General features: G+C 38.6%; 2 protein-coding genes, 2 long non-coding RNA genes and 1 other non-coding gene across 5 annotated transcripts; 2 read left to right on the top strand and 3 right to left on the bottom strand.

The window, feature by feature from the left end:
- Window positions 1–1,093: 1,093 nt before the first annotated feature.
- LOC140006355 (uncharacterized) lies at window positions 1,094–7,634 on the bottom strand. Its single transcript, XM_072048166.1, has 5 exons — window positions 7,626–7,634; window positions 6,625–6,689; window positions 5,699–6,382; window positions 5,029–5,632; window positions 1,094–4,501 (listed from the first exon to the last, which is right to left on the bottom strand). Exons 1-5 carry the CDS (start codon window positions 7,632–7,634, stop codon window positions 1,094–1,096), a joined length of 4,770 nt encoding a protein of 1,589 aa, XP_071904267.1.
- Window positions 7,635–8,789: 1,155 nt separating this feature from the next.
- Window positions 8,790–8,896, bottom strand: LOC113688700 (small nucleolar RNA R71). Its single transcript, XR_003448063.1, has one exon. It is a non-coding gene; the product is annotated as a small nucleolar RNA R71 (small nucleolar RNA).
- Window positions 8,897–9,682: 786 nt separating this feature from the next.
- Window positions 9,683–10,729, top strand: LOC113688399 (uncharacterized). Its single transcript, XM_027206207.1, has one exon. It carries the CDS (start codon window positions 9,683–9,685, stop codon window positions 10,727–10,729), a length of 1,047 nt encoding a protein of 348 aa, XP_027062008.1.
- A 391-nt stretch (window positions 10,730–11,120) lies between these two features.
- On the top strand, window positions 11,121–12,901 carry LOC140006176 (uncharacterized). Its single transcript, XR_011813811.1, has 2 exons — window positions 11,121–11,461; window positions 12,565–12,901. It is a non-coding gene; the product is annotated as an uncharacterized lncRNA (long non-coding RNA).
- A 1,578-nt stretch (window positions 12,902–14,479) lies between these two features.
- LOC140006410 (uncharacterized) lies at window positions 14,480–16,450 on the bottom strand. The gene is made up of 2 exons (XR_011814007.1): window positions 15,168–16,450; window positions 14,480–14,760 (listed from the first exon to the last, which is right to left on the bottom strand). It is a non-coding gene; the product is annotated as an uncharacterized lncRNA (long non-coding RNA).
- Window positions 16,451–27,527: the final 11,077 nt, after the last annotated feature.

Consider the following 27,527-nt stretch of genomic DNA (forward strand, 5'->3'; position numbering starts at 1 on the left):
ATGTGGTAGCACATATGTTTTTTGGAAGCATTGGAATTACAATTCAATTCTATGTGTATGGTCTTCAAAAAATTTTTTTACAAATAATTTAGCGAAATATGCATTAAATAAATAACTTTAGTAAGCTATATACATAAAAGCACAATAACTAACATTAAGCTTAACATATGCCATGCATTGGGTTTAAAAATCTTTTTTAGAGACTAGGAATGTAGATATCTTTAATTTAAAAATTTTTAAGTTGAATTATATGCACGTGTGTGTATATATTCATTCATATATTTATACATATTTTTTAAAAAAAAGTATAATAAGTTCTTCTTAAAGATTTATATCCTACTAGTACGTATTTGTATTGGAAATGTTCAAACAATGTAAACTTTTAATTTCCTTGAGAAATAGTGCATTGCTAAAAACAATCACCAATAAAGAAAACGTATCCATCTTCAATAAAATATGTACAGAACCTTGGTAGTTTGTGCACATATTGTGCACATAGATTAATACTAGGTATTCTGCCCTGACGCTATGTGTCAGGTAGGTAGGACCTGGTATTTTATTATAATGAGTATGAGTTTGAAAAATTGGAGGGAAGAAAGAATTATTTAACCGACAGGAAAAGCAAGCAGGGAAAAGTTAGGGCCCGTTTGGATTTTCTGGATTTTTTGTAGAAAAATTACTGTAGCGATTTGATATATGTGAGGTAAAAAGGTGATAGAGAAATGTGTTCACAGAAAATGTAACAATTTTTCTGAGGAAAATTGCAATCCAAACGGGGCCTTAAATTTCTATTGAAACCAAGTATACATTTGTTAACAATGTTTCACCAGAACAAGCCAGTGACCATCACAGAAATAGTTCCGATATAGAAGCAACTATGATGCTCTGTAAGATATGCTTCATAAACACTAATTCCACGAGAAATTCAGATCCACGAAAAAATCAATCCAATTACCTATATAAAAACAACTCACCTTTTTTTTTTTTTTTTTATAAATCCGGCTAACCTCGAACACGAGGGGGGACGCCACTCCCAAATTTATTCAAAAATAGACACAAGAGATGTTCTGTTTTGAGATGTTCGCCAGAAGGGCTAAGACAACCGTACATAAGGCATTCGCATCTTATCTAGGCGGGCTAGCCCCTGTATGTAGTCCGGGAGGGTGGAGGCCCCAAAGCTGTGATCGACACCCGTGGAACTTGCTAGATTTGCCAGGGCGTCAGCCACCCCGTTTGCCTCCCGATAGACATGAGAGAAGGTAACCTGGCGGCCCAGCGCTAAGGCTTGGATGCGTGAGATAGTCTTCCATAGCTTCCAAGGTACTCGTCCATTGTCATTCACCATAGCCATCAGAACCTGAGAGTCCATTTCAACTTGCAGAGAGTGGTAACCTGTGGAGAGCAACATAGCCTCCAGTAATGCCGAGGCCTCCGCTTCCATGTTTGTCCTTGAGCCCAAAAAATAGGAGAAACCACGGAGGACATTACCCCCCGAGTCACGAAACACACCTCCCGCACCAGATGAGCCTGGATTCCCTAGAGATGAGCCATCAACATTCAATTTTACAAACCCCTCAGGTGGTGATTCCCAAAGGACCCAGCGTGGGGCCATCCGCTTCGGTGACGTCAGTCGGAGAAACAAGCCCGAGCGGACCAGCTCCCCGTCATCCTGCGTCACTCGAGCGAAAGGCCGGACCTGGGACAAGTGATGCAGCAGCGTTTGAATATTCCAGCAAACCTGAGTTGGGGTTAAAACAACGCCCTCAAACACCGCCATGTTCCTAGCTTTCCAAAGGCCCCAACAGATTAGCGACGGCAATACCTTGCACAGCTTACCCCGTGCAGAGCCTGGAGGATGACATAGCCACCATTGCTGTAAACGGGAGATAGTGTCGGCCGTAGGCGACTGAGGAACCCACATGGCCCTGGCGAAAAAACTCCAAACCTGAGATGCTAGAACGCATTCCGAGAAGACGTGATCTTGAGACTCTCCATTCAAGCAAAACGAGCACTTTGAGGGGAGTTGGAGGCCAAACCGCTGAAGGGCATCAGGGAAAGGGAGATACCGATTGAGCAGCTTCCACATAAAGACAGCAATCTTGCAAGGAGCACTGGCACTCCATACACACTTCCTAGATCCAAGGCAAGCTCTTTTGGGCCGCAAAGCGTCCCAAGCTGAAGAAATGGTGAAATCGCCAGAAGATGTGAGGGTCCAAGCTGGTCTAGCTCTGTCGTCTAACTCAATTAAGCGGGTGGACTGCGTCACCATATCAGAAACGGACAGCATTCGTCGCCAGACTCTGGATGCTCCACAGACTACCCCATTGTCCTCACTATAACGGGATCGCATGAATAGTGCCCACAAGGAGGAAGAATGGCGGAACTGCCACCACAGTTTGCAGCTGAAAGCCCCTTGTATGCTTTTAAAAGAACGTATGCCAAGGCCATCCTCCTCCACTGGATAACATAGGTTTTTCCAGGAACGCCAATGATGTTTAGGGCCCAGCTCCGTCTGCCCCCAGAAAAAATTGGCCATAAGGCGTTCCAGCTCCTTTAGCACCCCGGATGGCGGGTCCATGACGGCTAACACGTGCGTAGGTATGGCAGAGAGCACATGCTTAATAAGTATGAGTCGCCCCCCCTGGGAGAGGATCTTTTTCTGCCAGCCCGCAAGTTTAGCAATGAATTTATCGATTAGAAATTGGAAGTATTCTTTTTTCCTACGTCCTGCATATAGGTTGCATCCCAAATAAGGAAGCGGCAGAGTTCCATGCCTGAAACCAGTCATCTGTTGAATACGACGAATCTGGCCAGTTCCACACCGCCTCGATGCTATGAATAAACTCTTGTGATTGTTAATCCGCTGGCCTGTTGCAGTTTGGTATAAATTTAAGAACCGAACCAAATTCCCGACCGACCTTCTATCTCCGCGCGAAAAAATGATGATGTCGTCAGCAAAGGACAAGTGAGTGACCCGAACGCAACCACGTGACGTTGCATAGGGAACCACTCTGCCCCCCTCGACCTGTGCATTCAGTCCCCTACTTAGAGCCTCAGATGCCAGAATGAAGAGGAGGGGGGACAGAGGATCGCCTTGCTTAATCCCACGGGAGGCCTGGAAAAAACCTTTGGACCTGCCATTGACCAACACAGAGAACCAGCTGTGGGAGAGGTTATTTAAAATAGGCAAAATGAATCGGTAGTCAAAACCAAACTTGCAAAGTAGCTGCCGTAGGAACCACCATGACACCCTATCAAAAGCCTTCATCATGTCCAGCTTGAAGATGCAGTTATTTCCCCGTGCCCTCTTGTCAATGGAGGCAATCATTTCTTGCGCCAAGAGCACGTTTTCAGCAATATCACGACCAGGGCAGAAAGCGGATTGCTCCGCAGAAACAATGCCCGAGAGGATTGGCTGCAAACGATTAGCAAGGACCTTTGTAAAAATCTTGTTTACAAAGGTGCATAGGCTAATGGGCCTAAAATCGGCAAACGTAGATGGGTTTGGCTTCTTCGGGATTAGGACAATCAAAGTGCTAGCAATTCCTTTTGGGATCGGAGTCCCAGCTAAAAAATCCTTAGTCGCTGCTAAGATGTCAAGAGCTACGATATTCCAGCAGTGACGGAAAAAAATGCCAGTGAATCCATCCACACCCGGGGCACTATCCTTATCGAGGTCGAAAACCACCCTCTTGACCTCCTCCATGGTTACCTCCCCCAATAAGACATCGTTTTGATGCTCAGTCACGAGCCGCGGAACGTGTACCAGCAGATCATCCACGTCGCTAACCTCCTCAGCTGTAAGAAGACTCTGGAAAAAATCAACCGCTTCCTGGCCAATGCTGTCTTCATCCTCAAGCCAACTCCCCCCCGCATCCTTAATGCGATGTATAGCCATCTTCGAGCGCTTCTCCCTCACTAAAGCATGGAAGTAGCGTGTATTGCAATCCCCATCCTTTAACCACCGTAGGCGGGCCTTTTGACGCCAGTAGTCCTCTTCCACCCGAAGACTGCGCAATAGGATGCCTTTGGCCCGATGGAGCTCAGCTCTCGCCTCGTCCGTCGGGGCAGCCTCGAACAAAATTTCCTTTTGCTGGACCTCAAACTCGTTCTGCCGAACAGCTTGAAATATGTTGCCAAAATGTTGCCTGCTCCAGTGGCGTAAGCATGCCTTCAAGCGTTTTAGCTTGAAAGCCAACCGGTACATACCATATCCCTGCGTAGGAAGTTCCCAATTGCTCTGCACCGTCGATTGAAACTCCGAGCTAGAAACCCAGAAATTTTGAAACTTAAAAGGCTTGGGAGCACTAGCATCAGCCCCCCGCAGATGCACCAATAAGGGCGTATGATCAGAGGTGGCCCGATTTAGATGCTGGACCGAAGTATTTGGTAGGAAACTGAGCCATTGGTGATTGGCCAGGACCCTATCCAACCGCTTCCATATCCTAGATCCTGACCGAACGCCAGACCAAGTATATGAGCTTCCAGAGTAAGGCAACTCCTGAAGATGACAGTCTGAGATTGCTGTGTTAAAATCAGAAATGGCTCCCAGGTCCTGATGTGCTCGACCCGTATACTCTGTCAGCGTACGGATAGCATTGAAGTCCCCCTACCAACCACGGCCTTGTGATCGAGCTAGCAAGAGCGCGGAGTTCCGACCACAGAGCATGCCTTCCCACCCTTGTACATTTAGCATAAATGAAAGAGGCAAAGAAAGTCCCGGTCCAAGAGTCATGACCCGCCATGACATGGAGGACTTGCTCTGAGTTGTGCATGACATTAAAATGAAAACCACACCGCCAAAAGACCCAGATCTTATTTGAGGGATTAAATAAACAAAAATCAAAAGATAACTTCAACCGCAAGCTTTCAATATTGAAAGCTTCAGCCATAGGCTCTAAGAGTACTAAAACAGCAACTTGATGAACACGAATTAATAAACGCAAGCGACTTACAGAGAGTCTGTTCGTCGCTCCCCTAATATTCCAAATAAGCAAATTATTCATTGGAGGTAGAGTGAAAAGGTACCGTAATGGCTTTAGCAGCTTGCCGTGTCAAGACCTGTCGGGTCAGAGGGATGGTAGCTCGCTTCTTCCTTGCCTTTCGCGAGAGTACCATGGTGAAACCATCTGCCTCCCGTTCAGCAAACTTCTGCTGAACCCGAGGCCCCAGTGCCTTGCTGAACTGCTGAAAAGAGGCAACCAGTGTCTTCCTATCACGCGCACCCACCTCTGGCAAATCCTCTCCATCCGAAAGGGAGCCTTGGGGGGATAGCTTCTCATGCGCAACTTGCTGGATTTGCGAATCATCGCAGATACGACCCAAGACTGGAGAGGTTGCAGAAACTTTCAAGACAGGAGCGGGAGCACCGCTATCCTCAACCTGGCCCGCCGCAACCTGCCCACCATCTAGGCACACGCAACTAGAGCACTCAACCTGACCGCTGCCCACCTGCGCCTGTCGAGCCATAGAGACATGTGATGGCTGCCCCAGTTCTTCATTCTTCTGGTTTGGGCCAGTTCTGGTGATGAGATACGCTAGTTGTGGAGCTTTGGATTGCTTTGCACCAGTCGTGTCTTCGTGGGTCTGGGCTACCGCCGCCGCCGTCAGAGGAGTGCCCCTGGATCCATTCCTGCGATGTTTGTGCTATCGACAGCCATCACTGGAGTGCCCCTGTCTATTGCAAAGAGGGCAATACAGCGGCAGGTTCTCGTAGAGGAGGCGTTGCCAGATGCCAGAGTTGCATGTCCCAATCCAGATACGCTCGGGTAGGTCCTGTGAGACATCAAGATCCACGCAGATGCGTGCCACACTGGGCCTCGACAAAGATGCAGTTGCGGTATCAATTTGTAGTGGGTTGCCAATGGTGTTGGCAATAGAGAAAAGTGACACCTTATCAAAAAAATGGATTGGTAAATGCTCTAACGCAATCCAGACAGGGGCTTGTGAAGATTCACTTGAAACTGTAAAATCTAGGCTCCATTTAAAAACACGCATTGGGAATTCTGCAACGTTCCAGAACCCCTTTGTCCAGCACCGAAGGAAATCTTCCTCCAAGCAAAACCGTATGAGGATATGCCTCTGATCTAGCAAACCGACAGTGAAAGTGGACTTGAAACCGATCGCCAGGAGTGACTTACGAGTGACATCTAGACTTGGCCTGCCATGGGAAAATTTTCCGACCACAGCAAAAGTGAAAGGAGCAGAAAGCTTTGCAATATCCTCTGCCGAGAAAAGGACGGCCGGCTCTCCACGGTATTGTGCAGCAGTCTTGATCTTGCAAGGAGATGATGAGGGTGAAGGCTGCGCCTGGAGCACAGCCGCAAAGGAGCGGCCAGCCCCCCTCCAGGCGGCTGAAAGCCAGCCATGCAGAAAACCTAAACTACCAAAAATAGACGCACGGCAACCCTATGCTAGAGAGAACTCTAGTGTAATATTTTAAAACAACTCACCTAACAATATCAACTTATGGTTGTATATGTGTGTGAGAGAGAGGGAGAGAGAGAGAGACAGAGAGAGAGAGAGAGTTTGTTCTTCTCAGAGGGAGCAAATTCAAAAGAAAAAACCCACACCTCAACAGTTCTTGATTTCTGTAGCCAAACATAGATGGGGAAGGAAACAAACTATGAGTAGTTCTTCACCAAATTCTGGATCCTGGTTGGCTCAGAGAATTCATACTTATCTTCCTCCTGCAATAATAAACAACAGTTTCAGATTGCTTTTGATGTTTTACCAAGTGTGCATTAATTGGCGGATTCTACTCACTTTTGAAAATTTGTATTGATTGCAGGGAGTTGAGATAAAATATGGTAAAAAGGCACAAACAAGGCATAAATAAGGGAATTTGAGTAGCAGTCAACAAGATGGAGACTAATTCAGTTCCGTTTCCTTATCTATTGGAGAATATGCATCAGACTTGGAGTAAAAGGAGGACACTTCCTTTCTTTTGGTAGTTTCCAAAGAAGGAGGAAGTCAAAAAACACTAGAACTCCCTTTGTTTTTCTTAGGCTGGCAGCCGTATGAGAGTAGGCAACTAGGTAGATAGGAATTAGATAGGAGAATAGCATACCATCTTTATTACTTTGACTTTTTGACTTTTTGTCTTATTCGGGCTATTGTTCTTATTCCATCGTTTTTGTTTATCTCAATGGGAGACATTGGATGCACCAATTTTCTCTGCAAATCTGCGTGCGATTGACTCAACAGGGATGAACTAACTCCCTTTTTCTAGTCAAGGAATCACGGAGGTTTTGGTTCATCTAAAAATTGTGAGATCGAATTAATTTTATTTGTTCCTCTTATTTACTAGTATTTGTATATTCTCTGTTTGTAATGTTTATGGTTATTTTGTTAATTAAATATCCTGGGTCCGAACGTTGAATTAATTTAGCAACCTGATGTCAATTGGAGAATTAAATCCGTAATTGCTTAATTGTTCTGAAATAGTGACAACTGACATGATTGAATTTGTGTCAGGGGAATACACGAGCTAATCTAAAATAACACTGATAGTGTGTTATTTGGTTATAATAGGGCTCCTCTAATACGTAAGGCAATTGGAGAATTAAATCTTATGGGCGTACCTAAGGTTATTTCCCGATTAGAATAGTGATTGACGGGCGTACCTCAGTCATCGAAATAATAAGGAGGAGTTGACTGTCATCGCTTGTTTGACAGTTATAACTTATTTATTAGTTAATAATTGGAATTATCTCTGCATCGATGATCAATTAGTTGAACCATTGCTGAAGTTATTTCTTGACTAGAGCTTAGCTATTGTTAATTTGGTTTTAGTAATTTGTCATTTAATCTTTTGTTGGCTATTTATTTTTATTCAAATCGTTTACTTATTGCCATTGCTATAAAAAATTTCCCATAACCTGAGCTTGAGTAGAAACGAATTACTCCCAGTCCGTGAGAATATGACCTTACTTGCCCTGTATACAAATTATAGATTTTTTGTAAATAAATTCTGATATATCGGGTTAAGCAAATTCTTCGGAATCAGGGTGAATCAAGTAACCCATTGCACATTTAGAGTCCCTGCTCCAGTACTAGAATTGACACGAAACTACTTTGTTGGCACTTAGGATAAATATTATTATTGTTGCATAGGCATCGACAACCTATCAATTTTTTGCGCCGTTGTCGGAGACTGGCGTTAGTTGTTTGTTTCTTTTTAAGTTCATTTTCGTTCTAATTTTCTGGTACTTTTCTAGTGTATGCCTCGTTCTTCTCATACAGGTGAATTAATTAACAATCCTCAGATAGAGAAGACTGCGCGAAGAACACGAAAAGAGACCGGACAGCTCAGAGAGGAGCAATCTAGTGCTGCATCTCAGAGACGTGATCCGAAAGTTGAAGCAACAAATTCGCTTGGTGATACTTCGAGTGACTTGGATCAAGAAGAAATCACTATGGCAAATGCACAAACACTAAGGGAGTTGGCTGCTCCTGATTTAAATCAGCAGCCCGTATGCATTACTTTTTCGCATTTAAATGATAACACACCTTTCGAGTTAAAATCTGGTCTAATTCATCTTCTATCATCTTTTCATGGTTCATCAGTTGAGGAGTCTCATAAGCACTTACAGGAGTTCGATGTTATTTGCAGCAGTATGAAACTCCTGGGAATCACGGAAGAGCAGATAAAAATGTGAGCATTTCCCTTCTCTCTCAAAGACTCAGCAAAAGACTGGCTTTACTACCTACCTCCAGGTAGTATCACCACTTGGGAGCAGTTGAAGAAAAAATTCTTGGAAAAATATTTTCCTGCGTCTCGAGCTGCAAGTCTGAGAAAGGAGATATGCAGTATCAAGCAAAATCCAGGAGAATCGCTCTATGACTATTGGGAACGATTCAAGAAGTTATGCATCTAGTGCCCTCGACACCAAATAAGTGAGCAATTGCTCATCCAGTATTTTTACGAGGGGCTATTTTTTTAGAGACATGAGTATTATTGATGCTGCAAGTGGAGGAGCGTTGGTGAACAAGACTTTTCAAGAAGCGTGAGAGTTGATTGAAGGGATGGCTAAGAATTCATAGCAGTTCAGCACAAGAGAGGATGTCTCAATACGCAGAGTGAATGAGTTAGAAACATCCTTCATTCAACAACAGTTGTCCGATTAACATTCTTTGTTAGGTAATTAGCTGTAAGAAATACACCACAAGCCAAGGTGTATGGGATTTGTACTGCCATGGATCATTCTACAGAGATGTGCCCAATGATTCAAGAAGAGAGTGCAGAGTAAATAAACATGGTTGGTCATGCGCTCGCACCAAGGCAGCCATACGACCCGTACTCGAACACGTACAATCCGGGTTGGAGAGATCAACCTAACCTCAGCTATGAAGGAAATAGACAATTGAATTTTGTGCCGAATAGACCACAAGGGTACCAACAGCAATATCAATCTCGCTCGCCACCACCTCCTCCAAGCTCAAGCCCGTCTTTAGAAGAAATGATGAAGCAACTAATTGCTAGTAATACGCAATTAATTACTAGTCAACAAAAGACGGAATCTGACCTACAAAATATAAGAAATTAGATGGGTCAGATGCAAGCGATGCAAGCGATGCAAAGTCAGATAAGTCAGATGGCAATATCAATCAACCGTCTGGAGTCTCAAGTAAGTGGAAAATTGCCGCCCCAACCTGAATTGAACCTGAAAACGTAAGTGCAATGATCTTAAGGAACGGGAAGGAGATTCAGGGGCCCGAACTTGCGACTTCAAAGGACAAGGATGAGGAAAAGATCGAGAAAGAGGTTGAAGAGGAGGACAGAAACAGTAAAAATCAAGTAGTACTCCCTAACCTAATCATTGAGGTTAAAACTAATTCGCCTCCCTTTTCTAGCAGGTTGGAGAAACCGAAAAAACAGGACAAGAAGAAAGAGATTTTGGAGGTATTCCACAAGGTGACAATCAATATCCCTTTGTTGGATGCGATCAAGCAAGTGCTAAAATACACTAAATTCTTAAAAAACTTGTGCATCAACAAGAAGGAGTTGAGGAGGGATGAGCATATTGTGGTAGGTGAGAACGTTTTAGCGATTTTACAAAGAAAACTACCACTTAAATGCAGAGATCCAGGTATATTTACTATCCCCTGTAAGATTGGACATTCTAAGATTAAAAATGCCATGCTCGATTTAGGGGTTTCTATTCATGTAATGCCTAAATCAATCTGTGATTCCCTAAATTTAGAACCTTTAAAAGAAACAGGGATAATAATTCAATTGGCTGATCGTACATTTGCTTATTCGGATGGGGTAGGTAAGGATGTTTTAGTGCAAGTAGATGGATTAATTTTTCCTGCTGATTTTTATGTGTTTTACATGAATGATAGAAGTGCCCCAAATCCATCACCTTTGTTGTTAGGTAGAACCTTCTTGAGTATTGCCCAGACTAAGATTGATATTAGTAAGGGTACTCTAATAATGAAATTTGATGGAGAAATAGTCTATTTTAACATTTTTGATACAATGGAACATCCTGTTAACTCTCATTCTGTGTTTGCCATTCATGCTACTAATCCCTCTGTGCAAGAATTTTCTGAATTCGATTGTAAGGATAAATTCAAAATTGCTGCGAACAAGTATCATGGGATGAAAGCACTTTATGAGGTGAAAAAGAGTAGAAAATTAAAAAAGATGGTTGCATTCAATGACTATTTGGATCCCAGAGAAATGTCGCTGAATGCAAGAAAATCTGAATTACATCCAGATTGAGGAGTGGTGTTTAATGTCTAGCAAAACACGTTAAAGAAAGGCGCTTTTTGGGAGGCAACCCAAATATTATTTTGTTTATTTTTCGTTATTCAATGCGTTAAATTTGCCCTTTCTCACTTGGTTACTGATTGATTTCGATATTTTCATCCACTGTGACCAGGACAAGGAACAAGGCGTGCCCACGTCACAAGGGCACTCGTTAATTTGTAAGTCCCAACCTCATGGTCAGGAGACTTTTGCAAAACATGGCGTGCCCGCGCCATGTTAGTAAAACCTCAACATTTCACAACATTGGCAGGACGTGGAAACTTGGCATGCCCCCACGCAAGGAGTGCACGCGTTGATTTACAAAAAGTCATCCCCAGGATTAGAATACTTTTACAAAACTTGGCGTGCCCACGCCATATTTGAACAACCACATTTAAAAGAACAAAAAAGAAACTATTCTTTTTCTCTTTTTTCTTTATTTTTCTTTCTTTTCTCCTCTTTTCCTTCTTTCTTCTTCCCCTTTTCCCCTGCTCTCCCTTGTTTCTCCTTCTCTTTCGGCCGCAAACCCTTTTGCCCACCGCCGCTCATCGCCCTCTTCACTCGACCATCGTTCCCACCTATCCCATAGTCGATGGAGACCCTCCACCACTTATTCGGGGAAGTTTCATTGTTCTCTTTATTTTATTTGCTCTATTACCTCCATTGAGAACAATGTCGGATTTAGGTGTGGAGGGGACAACTGTGGTACTAGTATTTCTAGTTTTTAGTTTTTAGAGGTTTTTCCTCTATTTTTCTTTCTTTGTTATTTGTTCTATTTTTCATTAATTTTTTTTTTACTTTTATTAGTGATTGGCTCTTCTGTGACTACTAAGGTTTGATAATAGTTGTTGACTCTAATTCTACTATTGTCAAATTTTAGTAATAAAAGTATATCAAGTTAATTTGGTTGAATCCAAAAATATCTCTTTGGTGAATATCGATAATTTTGTGTCTCTTATAATTTTTGGTTAACTTTTCTAGGCATAGGGAATAACTGGTTGGCACTTTTATGTGAGTTGGTCCAATTATTAACTTTAGTTCTCCATGTTTGAAGAAATGAGGCTAGTTGCTGCTGTTTTATGTGATAGTTTGAGTTATGTTGCCTGGCTGTGATTAAAAGTTGGTTGTACTCCGCTAGTTATTACTGCTGAATAACCGGGGATTTTCACCAAAAGTGTTGATTCTCGCATCAAAAAGTGATAATTTCTATGAGTACGTGGTCATGTACCGATGGGAGTTGAGTAACCGGGTTCCTTCATCTGACAAATGTTGGAGTTCGCATCAAAAGGTTCTAATGGCTAGAGACTAAATCTATTATTACTATTGAAAAGAAAAAAAAAGAAAAAAATAGAAAAGCGTGATAAAAAGGTGTGAAAGTTGTATAGATATGTGCTTAAAGTCAATTTGCCGATCTATAGATTCAATGTTGAGATTTTGGTTAATAGTTGGACCATTTGCTGATAAATGCTGATCTACCATTCTTTTTTCTTAGAATAGTTAGCCATAAATTGGAGGAGTCTACGGTTTAGAAGCTAACCAGGGAGATTTTTTTGGATTTTAACCATTGATGCTTGATATGTGTTTTTCATGATATCTTGGCAATAAAGTAGATGGAGCAATAGCCATTATCAGGAATTGGAGTTTGTTGGCTATTCTCATGCTTGAGGACAAGCATGATTTAGGTGTGGGGGGAATTGATAAGTCGCAATTTTATCATTTATTTTATAATTAATTTCCTCCTATTATATTACCACGTGTGCATTAATTGACGGATTCTACTCACTTTTGAAAATTTGTATTAATTGCAGGGAGTTGGGATAAAATATTGTAAAAAGGCACAAACAAGGCGTAAACAAGGGAATTTGAGTAGCAGTTAACAAGATGGAGACTAATTCAATTCAGTTTCCTTATCTATTAGAGAATATGCGTCAGACTTGGAGTAAAAGGAGGACACTTCCTTTCTTTTGGTAGTTTCCAAAGAAGGAGGAAGTCAAAAAAGACTAGAACTTCCTTTGTTTTTCTTTGGCTGGCAGCCGTATGAGGTTAGACAGCTAGGTAGATAGGAATTAGATAGGAGAATAGTAGACCATCTTTATTACTTTGACTTTTTGACTTTTCGTCTTATTCGGACTATTGTTCTTATTCCATCGTTTTTGTTTATCTCAATGGGAGACAATGGATGCGCCAATTTTCTCTACAAATCTGCGTGAGATTGACTTAACAGGGATGAACTAAATCCCTTTTTCTAGTCAAGGAACAACGGAGGTTTTGGTTAGGGATGGCAACGGGGCGGGGTTGGGGCGGGGGACCTGGCCTATTAATCCCCCCCGACCCCCGCCCCGTCCCCTGCCTCCCACTCCCCCCGCCCGCCCCCGCCCAGCCCTGCTTCCTCCGCGGGGGCACCCGCGGGGTTAATAAAATTTTGTTATAGTTAAATTTTAATAAATAATCAAATACTAAAATATCAACACATCATCAAGTTATTATTCATTGTAATTTTACAATTGAAATTCATAAAAACAATCAAACAAAAGTTATTTGAATACAATCCAACATGATGAAATAAATACAACTAAAATAGTCAAGTTTTCACTTTTGGTACAAATACAATCACTAATTCATTATTGTGTTTATGCTTTTTTTTTTGAGAAAAAAGTGTTATTCTATTAAGTGTAATTAGAAATTTAGTATAAATGTATTAGTAAATTTAGTATAAATAATTAATAAATTCTATTAGTAGACATGTCTAATTATTCGTATCATTGATAATATCAATTATATTACATACACTAATATACATTATATAATACATCTAACTAATAATATCATTATCATAATTTTATAACTAATTAAATTACATATTATATATAATTGTATATATATATACTTTTTTTTTTGCGGGTGGCTACCCCCGCCCCGTTACTAAACGGGGGGAAAAAATTTCCCCTCGCCCCCGCCCCACCCCTCGCCCCAACTCCCGCCTCGAGAGCCCCCCGCGAGGCGGGCAACCGCGGGCACCCGCCTCCATTGCCATTCCTAGTTTTGGTTCATCTAAAAATTGTGAAATCGAATTAATTTTATTTGTTTCTCTTATTTACTAGTATTTGCATATTCTCTGTTTGTAATGTTTATGGTTGTTTTGTTAATTAAATAATCTGGGCCCGGACTTGAATTAATTTAACAACCTGATGTCAATTGAAGCATTAAATTCGTAATTGTTTAATTGCTGTGAAATAGTGACAACTGGCATGATTGGATTTGTGTCAAGGGAATATGCGGGCTAATCTAAAATAACCCTTGTAGTGTGTTATTTAGTTAGAATATGACTCCTCTAATATATAAGGCAATTGGAGAATTAAATCTTACGGGCGTACCTAAGGTTATTTCCCGATTAGAGTAATGATTGACGAGCGTACCTCAGTCATCGAAATAGTAAGGAGAAGTTGACTGTCATCGCTTGTTTGGCAGTTATAACTTATTTATTAGTTAATAATTGGAATTATCTCTGCATCGACGATCAATTAGTTGAACCATTGCTCAAATTATTTCTTGACTAGAGCTTAGCTATTGTTAATTTGGTTTTAGTAATTTGTCATTTAATCTTTTGTTGGCTATTTATTTTTATTCAAATCGTTTACTTATTGCCATTGCTATAAAAAATCCCCTATAACCTGAACTTGAGTAGAAACGAATTACTTCCAGTCCCTGAGGATACGACCTTGCTTGCCCTGTATACAAATTATAGATTTCTCGTGAATAAATTCTGGTATATCCGGTTAAGCAAACTCTTCGGAACCAGGGTGAATCAAGTAACTCATTGCACATCTAGAGTCCCTGCTCCAGTACTAGAATTGACACGAAACTACTTTATTGGCAGTCAGAGTTCCAAATGCCATGACAATAGAAGTGGAAAGATTTAGATAAGATCACCTCACAGGTTCTCGAAAAAAAACTTTCTTGTGGCTGTAAAGACTATGAACAATCAAGTCCAGCAGGCGACTAACCTGCAATTTGTCCAAAGTTATCAACTTTCAATACCCACATACAATCTCCAAACTTAACAAACCAAGCGACACTCAAACAGAGACCCATCAGACAATAGAATACAGAGTTGTCCAAACAGCCTACCAATCGAGTTGCTATCAAGACCAATAATCAAATCTTTAAAATTCATTCAATTTTTTTTTTCAGTCCAAGAATCAATATTTTCTTCAACAAACTAATAAATTGCTATGCACAACATTGCTCAACATCGCAAAATTCAAACTTTCTTATAATTTCAATCAATTCATTCTTTGTTGTATCAAATAGAAGAAAATCCACAGTCCAAAATCCCAAAAAAAAAAAAAAACTTTACGCCAAAAAAGAATAACAATCAAATTCAGAAAGATAAGTAGGGAAAAAAAACCACCTCAGCCTGGTATTCATGGATTTCCCCAGAGACCTCAGGAGCCTCCTTTTCAGCCATAGTAGCTCCCCCTTCACACTTAACCACCACTCTGCTTTCTCTCCTCTCTAGCTAGCTTCCACTTAAGCCCAGATGATTTTAACAAACTATTTCTCAACCCATTTCTAGGCAAAAAAGCACTTCCCAATACCCCTACTCTACTGTTCTTAGTCTCCACTGATGAAAACGGGGCCTTTTGATAAGGAAGTGAAGCCACAGAAGCAGATGTAACACTTCTGCTCAATACAGAGGCCATTATTTCAAAAACCCAGATGGGATTTTCACCTTCAACGTGTTTTCTTGCTTGTAGAAAGAATCAACAGCTTATTGACTACTGTTTACTCGTTAGTTAAGGGGCGTGAATTGCGACGGATGAGGCTAATACGTGACTGTGTGTTAAAACCCTTCCATATACTCTATTCCTAGACTCAATTATCTGCAATCTAGTAGAAAATTCAATAGGAAAACAAGGGAAAGAAAAAGCACTGGACAGAGAAAGCTAAGAAGAAGAATGAGGAATGGGAAAAACACATCTGGTAAAGAAGGCGAAGAAACAAGACCGACAAAAGAATAAGAAAAAGTAGCAGCTGCCAAAACTCTGAATCGGTGCTCTCAAAACCAAGAACAGAACGAAGAAGAGAACGAGAGGAAATTGCTGACCTCCAAAACGTACCCATCCAAGAGGGCCACGCGGACAGAAGCGAATTTCCAGCAGAGCCATTGCCACTGAATGACAAAAGACCAAAACGCCCCTCAAAGTCACAGCAATCATAGTATAACTGGTCCATTGTCCACTATTCATAAGCGATTCACGCTTTATATATGTACTAGTTTTTTAAGCCTCGCGCTACGCGCGAGGTTGCCCCAAATTTGTGTTACTCTAATGTAATTGATAGTAGGTAGTTTGGTGTTAACGATTTGTGTTGTCAAAATGTGATGGACTGTGTCAGGTTTCCGTGTGCGGTGGCAGGATTGACGTTGTTTGTGTTGCATGGGTGCCATATATTTGCATTGAAGTTGACACTTGGCAGTTTGGGCTGTAGTTGTGTGGCAACTATTTGCCTTTTTTTGTGTATCAGAGTGGAGGTTCTTGCTGGAAATCGCGTGTAGTAGTAAGAATTTGAGAAGGTGCACTTACCGCTGCATCTGCGAAGATATATTTCTGATATGGAGTGCCAGTGTCTTTGCCATAACGGATAGGGCTCTTTTCTATAATAACAAGCTTTGCAAACCTGTTTCTGTTCGTATCTGTTAGCTCGGGAATGAGAATGCATTTGGTTTCTATGCTTGATCTGAAATTTTCATGGTTCATAAAAAGCAAAACTGATAAAATATCGCATATTGTAATTTGTAGATTTCTAGATAGGTCAAGTAAATAACTGACTTAAGGACTATAAAATCATGAGATACCTGGCAGTAGTCATTGCAAGTGTTTTCGCAATGCTTATCAATAACAGATCGTAGTAAGTTGCTTATTTTGAAGTCTGGAAGATATTAAGCAGAATTTCATATAAATGGCAGTGAGATGAAGAAAATAACGAGAAATCAAATGTTCATGGTAGATGTTTTTATATTTTATATATAAGCATTAGCTTGAAATATACTTCGAAGATGAACACAATTCTTGTGTTTTAATCAGCTACCCATATAGGTAGCTGCGAAGGATTAGCAGTAGGTCTGATCTATGACGACATACAAAGTAGTAGTTTGGACGAAGTGTTTCACAAGAATACAAGTTCTGCAATTATCCTCTTTTGAAAGCAAAGGTTCAATATAGTCATCAGAGCTGCGTTTTCGTACTTGGATAACGTGGAAGAGCTACCTATTGTCTTGCGTTTAACACGATCATTTAACAGTCTGATTTGATTCAGATATGCATTGATGCCTCTCGCATTGGAACTATCTTCACATTCTTGTAGAACAGGGGAATATGTTTTCTAAACACTGGGAGGAAAAGATTGAAACCAGTAATATATCTCATTCTAGGGATATATAATAACCTTTCAGCTGTCACAATATGGCCAGCCTGTTTTTGTTGAAATTCTAAACTTTTTTGTTTTTTCTTCACAATTACTACTAAATGCTGTGTGGGAAATCACGTGACCGGTTAAAGTTTTAAGATAAGTCTAAACATCTGGCTCACAAGATTTTTCTAGCGAAAGTTTTTCGTCCCAACCTTTCAACATCTTCATTAGGTTATCTAATATTCTCAATTTAGCATTAATCAGTAAGTCATGATAACAATTAAGTAGAATTATCAGGCATGGTTATCTAACCTTTTCAATGTAGTCTTAATTACTAAATAATGTCTAAAATTATAAAATGGTTTTATCATTTTCCATTGTTTGCTATATTGGATGAGCTCTTAAACATATTTAAAAACTATTTTTAGAATAATGTAAAAATATATTAATTTTTTTTGTATAGTTAATAGCCTTTTTTTTTCATTAATAGGTCTGGATGCGTGACATATAATTTTTATTTAACTTTATCCTACTATGAGTTTGGTTCATACATAAGAATGAAGAAAGCAAAAATGGTTCATCATTAATTGAAAATAAGTCTCGGACTTTTAATATCGAATGGTTCCAGCTTGCAAGGATAAATATACATATTTTCTTATTTTTTTTCTTTCTTTCCCTTTTTTGGTTGAACTAATTCCTTGGTTAGGGAAAGCAGTTTTTTCAACTAAAACAAAAGGCATTGCCGCTTATACCACAATACCAATAACAGGATAGGGAAATGGTGCCCCAAACCTTACCCTGGCTTTTGAAGGTTCCGTCCATTAGTTCGATGATTTTTCTTCGCCTTAAATTAAAGGCTTGTTCAATCAATCTCATAGATTCTTATGGCTCGTCCTATAGGAAAGGGGATATAGCATAACCATAGAGAAGCAAAGGTGCGATAAATAAGCTTTTTCTGAGCGTATAGTCCTTAATGCGCAACAAGGGAGCAAGAAAACAGATGCGCCTTACTAAGCCAGAAAGGGGCTGCGCTTCTTTGTTCGCTAGGCTTTCGTGCTAGTAGCTTATGAGTCAGATGCCTCTTCTATTCTTTTCCCTGGTGCAGCTGGGCCAGCCATTAGTTCTTGTTGGCGTGTCCTGAAGATCTTTGCAACAAAAGGAAGTTCCAAAGCCAGGCCACGCGGACAGCATCGAAGTTCCAAAGCCATGCAGACAGCTGATAGCAACAAACTTACATTTCCAGCAAAGCCACCACCACTGAATGGCAAAAGATCAAACTGCCCCTCAAGCTCACACAAATCACGCTATAACCTGCCCATTTTCACTGTAGCAAAGCCAACTGACGCTTTTAGTATAGTAAAGATAAGATATATGTATTAAAAAGGATAAATATAATATATTATCATGCATCCTACTTCATTAGGAAAATTACTTAAATAGCACGACAAGTGGATAACATGGTTTTTTTTTGGCCTACTTATCTATAGGTAATCGCAGTAATAAGATCTTTTTGTACAACAAATGGTACATCTACCGTAAAAAAGTACTTGCATTGTCATAGACTTCATATATCAGATAGTACTTCTTATAAACTATACAAGTTCATTTAGTACGCTATGCAAGTACTTTCATGAACTATATGTAAGTAAATTGAATAGATCACACAAGCATAATTTCATACAAAGTAAATTATGGACAAAAGAGTAGATAGCAAGCTCAACTATTGAAAATTTTCTAGCATTAAAAAATAAAAAAGAATTTTCAAAATCTAGCAACTTATGGACTTCCACTGTACATGCATGTTTGTGAACCACACAAAAGGTGGTAAATATATTAATACTCTTTCAAGCCATGAACTGGCAATTAGGCACCTAAAAGAAGTGCAATTGCTCAAGTTAAATAGGATAAAGAAATAGCCAACAACGCAATCTAAGAGTATTCATGACAAATAAAATTACCTGAAATTACTTATCATACCTGTGCATGTTATGGTTTATCCCATTTTATATGAAATCGTTGAACAAATAATTGTAAACCCACGGGAAAAATTGGCTTGATACTCAAGTTTGAAAATAGAAAATAGTGGTGCAAATGTCGTTTGAAACTTGTTTGTAAAAACAGCATCTATTAACTTGAATGTCTAAGAGCCGCTTGTGATCAACTAGCCAGAACAATAGTGGGTTAAACTAAGTTGAAAGAATGATATATATTTTCTTAACCCCCAACCCTCCCCATTCCCCTCCTTTTTCCTCCCCAATTCACAGACCTCGAGTTCGAACCTGAGACCTACCAGGCTGAAGCAAGGTTCCTGGCGGGTGAGGATGATAACTAATAGTGTAAATCTCCAATAACTAGTTATAAACTAAAGATATCAGTGTTGAATTGACATTTAGATGTATAAATGATATTCAGTGGTGTGAACGTCTAATAACATATTATAAATTAACAAGAATCGATTTAGCAGTTAACAAGTCTCTTCCAATGTTGCGCCCCTAAAAGTGGTACACACTAAGATCATATAGTCCTTACACACCTTTTCCAACCATTAGGTGTGAATCATAAAATTTGTAATGCATGATTTTTGTGATCATGGGATACAAATGCATGTTAGATGTTTGGATTGCCTCTACTTGTTTAATTCAATGCCTTGCTGAGCTTAATTTTGCTCTAAATTTGTGGAACATGAGTTATACAGTAGGGGTTTATTAAAACCAAATCCAATCTATGAAAGACAATCGAATAGGATGATATCTATCTAGAGCTTATATAGTCATGCACAGAAAGAGGCTGAAAAATTGTAATAACTAAGTTTTCATTCTATTTCTTCCATATGTACTCAATTGGTTCTGAACTTGGGTTTGCATTTCTTCAATTTGTAAAATTTGTAAGAATAGACTGAAACGGATTAGAAGGGTGCGGTGAGTCCAAATATTAGAGCTTGGGGATGCAAAATGGGAGGTGACGTAAGATGACTGTCGGAAAACCTTAATATCTCAATCCGTTACATATTCAACGCTTTAACTTCAAATGGAAAAGGGGGGAAAAAAGAAACTGCATGAACCAGGTATGAAAATTGATATATGCCCTACAATTAGATCTTTATTTATAGGATCTTGACCTTATTTCTTGGAAACTTTAATGTGACTCCCATCTCCAAAATTTGGTAGTGGGGTACAAGTAACATCGGTGGCTTTCAGCAATTTCCACCTAGAATAAGGAGCCTAAAAAAAATTATTGTTAGAAATAACTATATACATAACTCACCATTTTCTTTTTGCAGAGGAGAGATGTGATTTAAGAAGTGGAAGAGAGAGAGAGGGGTGAAGTTGAACTCATGACCTCAAATTCCTGAACTATGAACTTTTAACTATTAAACAAAGGATTCTTCAACATGTAGTTTAACAAATTCATCTTTTGATATTTTCTTGAGAATAAAATGAGAAACTAGAAAGGAAAGAGGAAAATTCAAAATTAAAAGAATTGAAAGGTTAAAAAAATTGTATTTTAGGAAAGTGATTTGAATATTTTTTTAATCATTTAAGGAGAAGATAAATCTCTGCAATTCCTCTTTTTTAATTTCAATCATTAAGGTGAAGATTTTTGTGGGAAAGAGGAAGAATTAAATAAAGAAGAAAGAAAAAAATAAATAAAAGAAAGAAAAACAAGGTAAATGAAAAGTCAAAATAATGCAAGGGCAATTTTGTCCTAAAGGGGGTTAAGTGAGCAAAATTAAATGTTAGGGGGTAAACTGAGAAATGGGGTATTCTTTAAGGAGATAAAATGTGATTAACCCAAATAAGAAAGTGCACTGGGGTTTTTTAATCTGGAACATTGGAACAAATGATTAGAGTGCGGAGAAGAATCTTGATGCTAAGTTCTGAAATTCAACCTTTTATTAGGTACCAGATTGGTAGTGGGGAAGACACTAACTTCTTAGTATGATTCCTGACATCCTATTGATCCACTATATCAGTACTTTTTTGAGAACCTCTTACACAATTTTGGGCTGGCTAAGAATGCAAGGTTGTTAGCACTATACAAAAAATAATCAGTGGAAATGGTGTAAACCTATTGGGAGGAAAGTGGATTGGTATAAATTAGTATGAGGTAAAGGAACTGTACCACGGTTCTCCTTTGCTCTGTGCCTGTTGTGTAAAAAAAACTACCAAGCAAAGATAGATTAACGGCTTGGGGACTTCAGCACACTTCAGATCAATGTGAGCTATGTCATAGAGCAGTGGAAACCGTGGACCATATCTACTTTGACCGTCTAACAACTAGTAGAGTTTGGCAGAAATTGCAGAGGCTGTGTTTAATGAGTAAGGAACGCATGCAGTGTGGGATGCAGAACTAAAGTGGCTACATGAGCACTGTAGTCTACTCTTTTCCTGATCAGGTCAGAAGGCTAGTGTTTGTTGCTGCATTATATCAGCTATGCAAGTGAGAAACCAAGTAATCTTTCAGCAGAGACGTGTCTCTGCTTTGGTGGATATTGTAGAAGATGTGCTAGCAAGTTGGAGAAGAATCCCTTGGACTAAGTTGAATTAGGAAGTAGTTATATGAAACTTGGCATGACCAATGATAGTTTTAGTTGGTAACTGGGAACTGGTTATGGAACTTGGCTTGACTAATGATTGTTTTAGATGGTAATTGTTTTGTGTCTTGTATTTTGATAGGGTTATTCTAATGCAATTGGAATGTTAAATTTCTGATGTATATGCCTTACTTCTGTCATCAACAAGATGGTTATATTGCCCCAAGGAAAAAAAAAACTTTCTACACACTTGCCCATCTCAATTAGTTTTTTTTTTTTTTTTTTTCTAAAAGGTGACCAAGTTCTTTTATGGATTAATATATCCTTTGTCATTCTTTTATTGAAAAAATTACAAGTAATAGCTATTAATTTGTCACGTCCTATAAACCTGTTAAATCACTTAAGTCTCAACAGTTAAGTCCAACTATTTGCCAATAAAATTACAAGGAATAGCTATTAATTTGTCACGTCCTATAAACCAGTTAAATCACCTAAGTCTCAACAGTTAAGTCCAACTCTTTGAATTCTGTTCTCGCTGGTCGAAAATAAATATTCCAAATTGGACTTCAATTAATGCTCCGGTTTTATTTTATACTAGTGCTTGAAATACACCCTTACGTGTGTGTAGTTTAATAAAAAGATATATTTATCAAAATTATCTCTTTGTAATATTTTTTTATTGGTCAAATTCTTTTATAATGTAGATAATTGTATAAAAAGATGATGAAAGTTAAGCTAATAATGTGAGAGTTGAAAGTTACAGTAAAAAACTCCCGCTAATTCAAATAGTTCCCTGCTAATTGTTGGGAAGTTTTTTTTTAATGAACTGGGACAAATTTAACCTTATCATTATACCTGGCAATTGGGCGGGTTGGGCGGATTGATATTGAGTTTTTACTTAAATGGGTAATATCCAACCCGCCCAAGTTTAGATTGGGTCAATTTTGGGTGGGATCATATTGGGTCATTTCAAACCCATGACTTAAATATGACCCAATATATTAATTAATAGATTTTTATATATAAATTCTCTTTAATACATTTTTACATACAAATTTTTTTTCACACACATAAAATACATTTTCACACACTAAAACATCTTCACAAATACAAACACACACTCACTTCTTAAGCTCTTTAGAAATAAATTATTTTTACACACTAAAATACACACTAATATACTTTCACAAATACACACACAAACTAACTGTTTAAACTATTTGGATGAACTCATTATTTTTTATACAAGTAAGGATTTTCAAATGGACAGTGGATATAGCTTTGATCCAAACTAAGAGATTGAAGCACCAATTTTGGTCCAAGTTGGATATAGCATGAAAAAATGGTATGCCAATATACGATTTTCCAAGTCTTGTTACTTGATTTAGCATTAGTTGTACCAAACATTTTTCTAGTCTCATAAAAAATCCAATCACGTCTTAATTAAATTGAAATTTTGATGAGAGAGATACAATTTTCAACCAATTAGTTCAAATATCACTATCTATAGTAGAGCCAAAGACCATACCAGGTCTGCTTTATCCTCAAATATATTTAAGTACCTACATTTTTTTCTTGCACTACAGTCATGGAATAAGAATGCGATGTTGGAGACCTTCGGGGATAATGCCATTCTGCTTCATGTGTATGCATACAGACCATCCTCCAATGCACAAAATGCTAGATTGCAGCTAACAAGGCTACAATACAGCTTACGTCGACACGAAAAGGATTATGACCAGCAGCTTCTCTTATCCAAGATGTATCAACCCAAGAGATCTTGATTGTTTCTTTATGCGAGATTATATCAACCCAAGAAATTTAATTTCTTTATTTATTTTTAAAATTTAAGTTGGATAATGGGTGCGCAACATAAATACCCAAACCGCCCAAAATATATCTGGATTTTTATTACCCAATCCAAAATTGACTCAACACCTAAATTACCCAACCCAACTTCTCAAATTAGTGGGTGAGTTGGGTGGGTTGTTGGGTTTTGGGCATAATTGCCAGGTGTACTTATCATTAATGGTAGATTTGAAATTTTAAAAGATGACGGTATGTGCTTACACCATACAGAGTGATGCTCTCGCTTTATATATTGTATAGATATTGGTCTATAGCACTTAACTGTTCCAATGTACAAGGTATCACAATATCAACTGCAAAGAGCTACTCATAGGCCAAACCTCAGTTGTGAGTTGTGCTCATATATTTACAAATCTGCCTTAAAATTACTGGGAATAACGTAATATGTTGGTTTATCTTTCGGTAGTTGTAACTAATATGCTGTCTTATTTTTTGATAATTGTTTGTTGTATGAAAAAAAAATCAAAATGATCAAGACTGCTTCTACATGTTTTCTTATGCAGAGAGTCATTTGTTTCACCATGCCATTTCAAATATCAAAAGGTCCTTTAAGCTTAGTTTGGCCCATTCTGTGACATTATTCCATGTACATGACAGGAGCTCCCATTTGCTTCTGAAAATGGAAATCCTTTTTCGGTAATACTTCTTTATCCTAAATCTCTAATGTCATCTTATCTAGTATATTATACTTCATTCCCAATTCTCTGGACTAGACTTCTTGATCAATTTATAAAAAGGCGACCTATCAATTAGGGATATATTTGTTAAAATAAGTATTTTCAAAAATTACTTAACTGAAAAAAAATGTCCAAAGTATCAAAAAAGGATGCTTTCAAAACATGATTCAAAGTTTTTTGCAAAAAACTAACTTGAAAATTTCACTTAATGGGAAATGGAGATAGTTGACTTTTTTAGCATTTAATTTGTTTTATACATCAGAGAGGGGTAACATGGAATATTCATTAATTTTTTTTGCTTACATCACCAATTGTTACCAAGACATGCTCTCTAAGGAGGTTTTCATAATTTGTCAAACCTTAGAAGAGGTGGCTGCAATTGTCCAAAACCTCAGGAGAGGTTTTTGAAATTATCCCAAAAATAATGACATGGTCAAGAAAGTCAAAATACTTGGATAGAGATCCCCTTCCCCCTCCCCCCAGCGGGCAGAAACGGTCATACAATTATTAAGAATAATTGTGCATGCTTAAAAAGAATCAATTATTTTAGGTAGAATGGATAGACAACTTTGTCCTTCCTTAACTAAGGAAGAAGGTAGATATTTTGATTGAGGAAGAAAATTTAAGATCAAATTCTGACCGGCGCAATCTATGAATGGTACAAGAGTATTGCGTTAATGGTATGATTGGCTAACATTTCATTTCTTTGTTAGTCAACAACTCATCAATGGTGCAAACCACCCTAGCTATATGGGAACATCAACAAGGGTGGTTTGTACCATTGATGACTACCATAAGAACTTAAAGAGAGAGAGAGGGAGTTACATATATCAGGTGTGCAAATAACAATGTGCCAATTAAAATTCTTAAGTATTTCTCAATCTATCTTCGAAGAACGGTACGTGTTTATGTTAAAGTTATATTCAAATATCTGATATTGGGATTCTAAAAAATTCCACAAGTGATAACCAATATCAGATTCTAAATCGTCAAGTTTTTGAATCTATAATTTGTAGTCTTTTAAAGTTTTTCTAAAAATTGCAATTATGAGCGGTTTACTACCATGCTGTTTGTATTGGATCTTTTGGTTTTTGTTTTTTGTCTTGACCATAGAAGGAATTGAATTCGTCCTAAAGAAGAAGCAATTGATGTAAATCATCTATTCTGGTTCTAGCATCACGAGTCTCGCATCAGATTTGAAATTTACATATTGTAAATATGATCCGTCACAGTTTGACCATAGTAAACTAGCCATGTTAGATTCCATGACCGCGAGAAAGTGGTCTCGGGAAGTGTTAAGAGGGGTGAGGTCTTGGTCAGTGATAGGGGGGGGTTTTTCCCTTTGAGGTTTTGTTGAACACACTTCTTTCCACCCGACTGAGTCCGACCGAGTTATTTGCCGTGTTCTTGCCTTGTACAGGCTGTCCTCTCCTCTCCCGAGTTGGTGAAGGAGTTTGAGTTTCTCTCTTCATCTGGTCGGAGTCTTCTCCCTGCATAAACTTGTCGGTTCTCAACCAAAGCTCATTCAAAGTAATTGGATAATCTCTATGCAACTCTATATTGAAGGTCTCGACTTTAACCCATGAATGAAGGCGGGCATAGTGACTTGATCCACTGGATCAGGAATTTGAATGCTTTCTTAATTGAGGCGAGCCAGATAAGAACGCAGAGATTCATCCGGCTGTTGTTTAATGTTCATTAGATATGCTGAAGTCTTGGTGATGGGCCGAGAAGAGATGAAACGGTGGACGAACTAGTGATATACTCTCCAATTCCAATATCCAGAACCATTTTCAAGCATTACTCTGCAAAAAATGAGGAAATGCCGATACATCACGGCATCAGAGATCCCATACAGTCCGAATGCTGATAAGAACACATCGATATGGTCTTCAGAATCTCCCTTTCCATCGTAAAATGGAACATTGAGCAACTTTAAGTTAGCCGGAAAAACTTCTTCGTTAATGTCTGGGGTAAAGGGGGAGGCCCTCATAAAGTCCCCATAAAGGGCCGATCTATGTCTAAACCCTTCACCATTGTCCTTTCTTCAAAATGGGTTCCTAAGCAACGCTCGCAAAACTGAGGACACCTTAGAATGAACCTTACATTTCAATTTCATAAGGTTTTCTTTTTCTTTCTTCCTCTTAGGATGATGATCATCCGAGTCATCCTCGGAAAAAGAAGATGGAGGGGTATCTTCAAGGCGTCTCTTAGAAGACTCGGCCCTCTTCATCCCTTTCATATGCCTAACAATCTCTTCGACAAAGCCATGGATTGGACGCTACGAACTCGGCCACCTAAGCTATAGCCTTTCCATGAGGCTGGGAGTTCTTAGGAATTCCCTGGTCCCTCAAATCAGCCGCATGACCTTCAGATGTCTGAGGGTTTTGATTTCCATGATTAGAGCGAGTCTTAGCCATTGGAAAGTAGAGCACTCGGATTCAACTTTGTTCCCACAGACGGAGCCAATTGTAGAAACCCAAAGTCAGACTCCTGAGAAAGGTTGAGATCGGCAAGTCCGAGCCTGGAATCCCGGCATAAAACCAAAGGCAAAGACGAGGCTGAGCCCCTTGTTTGACTCCAACGGTTAAGTTAGCAAAAAGAGCGAGCTTGGTAATAAGCTTGTCAATCGGGCCTAATGAGCTGGACTTTCATAAGTTCGAAATCAGTTTATTTAATTTGTAATACCTTCAGGTTTTGGGCTATGAGTTTCGGATTATTAAATGTGAAACTCATATTCAACTCACATAATATTCGGATTATAAACCTTATTCGAGTTTAGCCCAAACTCACTTATTATTAATTTTCTTAGTATAAGTGCTATAACTATTAAGTTGTAAAACTAATTTGACATTCACAAGAATACAACATTAAAACTAAATATGAACGAGTAATAGTTCTTAAAAAGTATACAAATGAAGAATTTTTTCAACAATATTTATATTTAATTCGTTCAAAGTACATAGAAAATAGTAATAAAATATGTGATCATAAACCAATATATTTTCAAATATTGGAACTTCTTCATAGTCTTGTGACTTGAATCCAAACATGTCAACACAAAAAGAAATCAATCAATATTATGCCAACACAAAAATTTACTCAATTAATAAGAAACAATTTACTCAACATAAATTTACTCAATGAAAATATTATATAATTGGATATAGAATTGATTAATTGTATATAATCTAATATCAAAACATAAATATTATATATAATAGCTATATATATAATTATATTACCAAAATATAAATATTATAAATATTACCTATTTATA

Source organism: Coffea arabica, chromosome 5e (assembly GCF_036785885.1).
Source record: "Coffea arabica cultivar ET-39 chromosome 5e, Coffea Arabica ET-39 HiFi, whole genome shotgun sequence".
NCBI lineage: Eukaryota > Viridiplantae > Streptophyta > Magnoliopsida > Gentianales > Rubiaceae > Coffea > Coffea arabica.

Coding starts and splice junctions, on each gene's coding strand:
- LOC140006355 (XM_072048166.1), bottom strand. Junction 5,633..5,698: donor CTCTACGAGAACCTGCCGCT/GTATTGCCCTCT, acceptor CAAACATCGCAG/GAATGGATCCAGGGGCACTC. Junction 4,502..5,028: donor AAGCTGCTAAAGCCATTACG/GTACCTTTTCAC, acceptor TGTCATCTTCAG/GAGTTGCCTTACTCTGGAAG.
- LOC113688399 (XM_027206207.1), top strand. CDS start 9,683: ATGATCTTAAGGAACGGGAAGGAGATTCAGGGGCCCGAACTTGCGACT.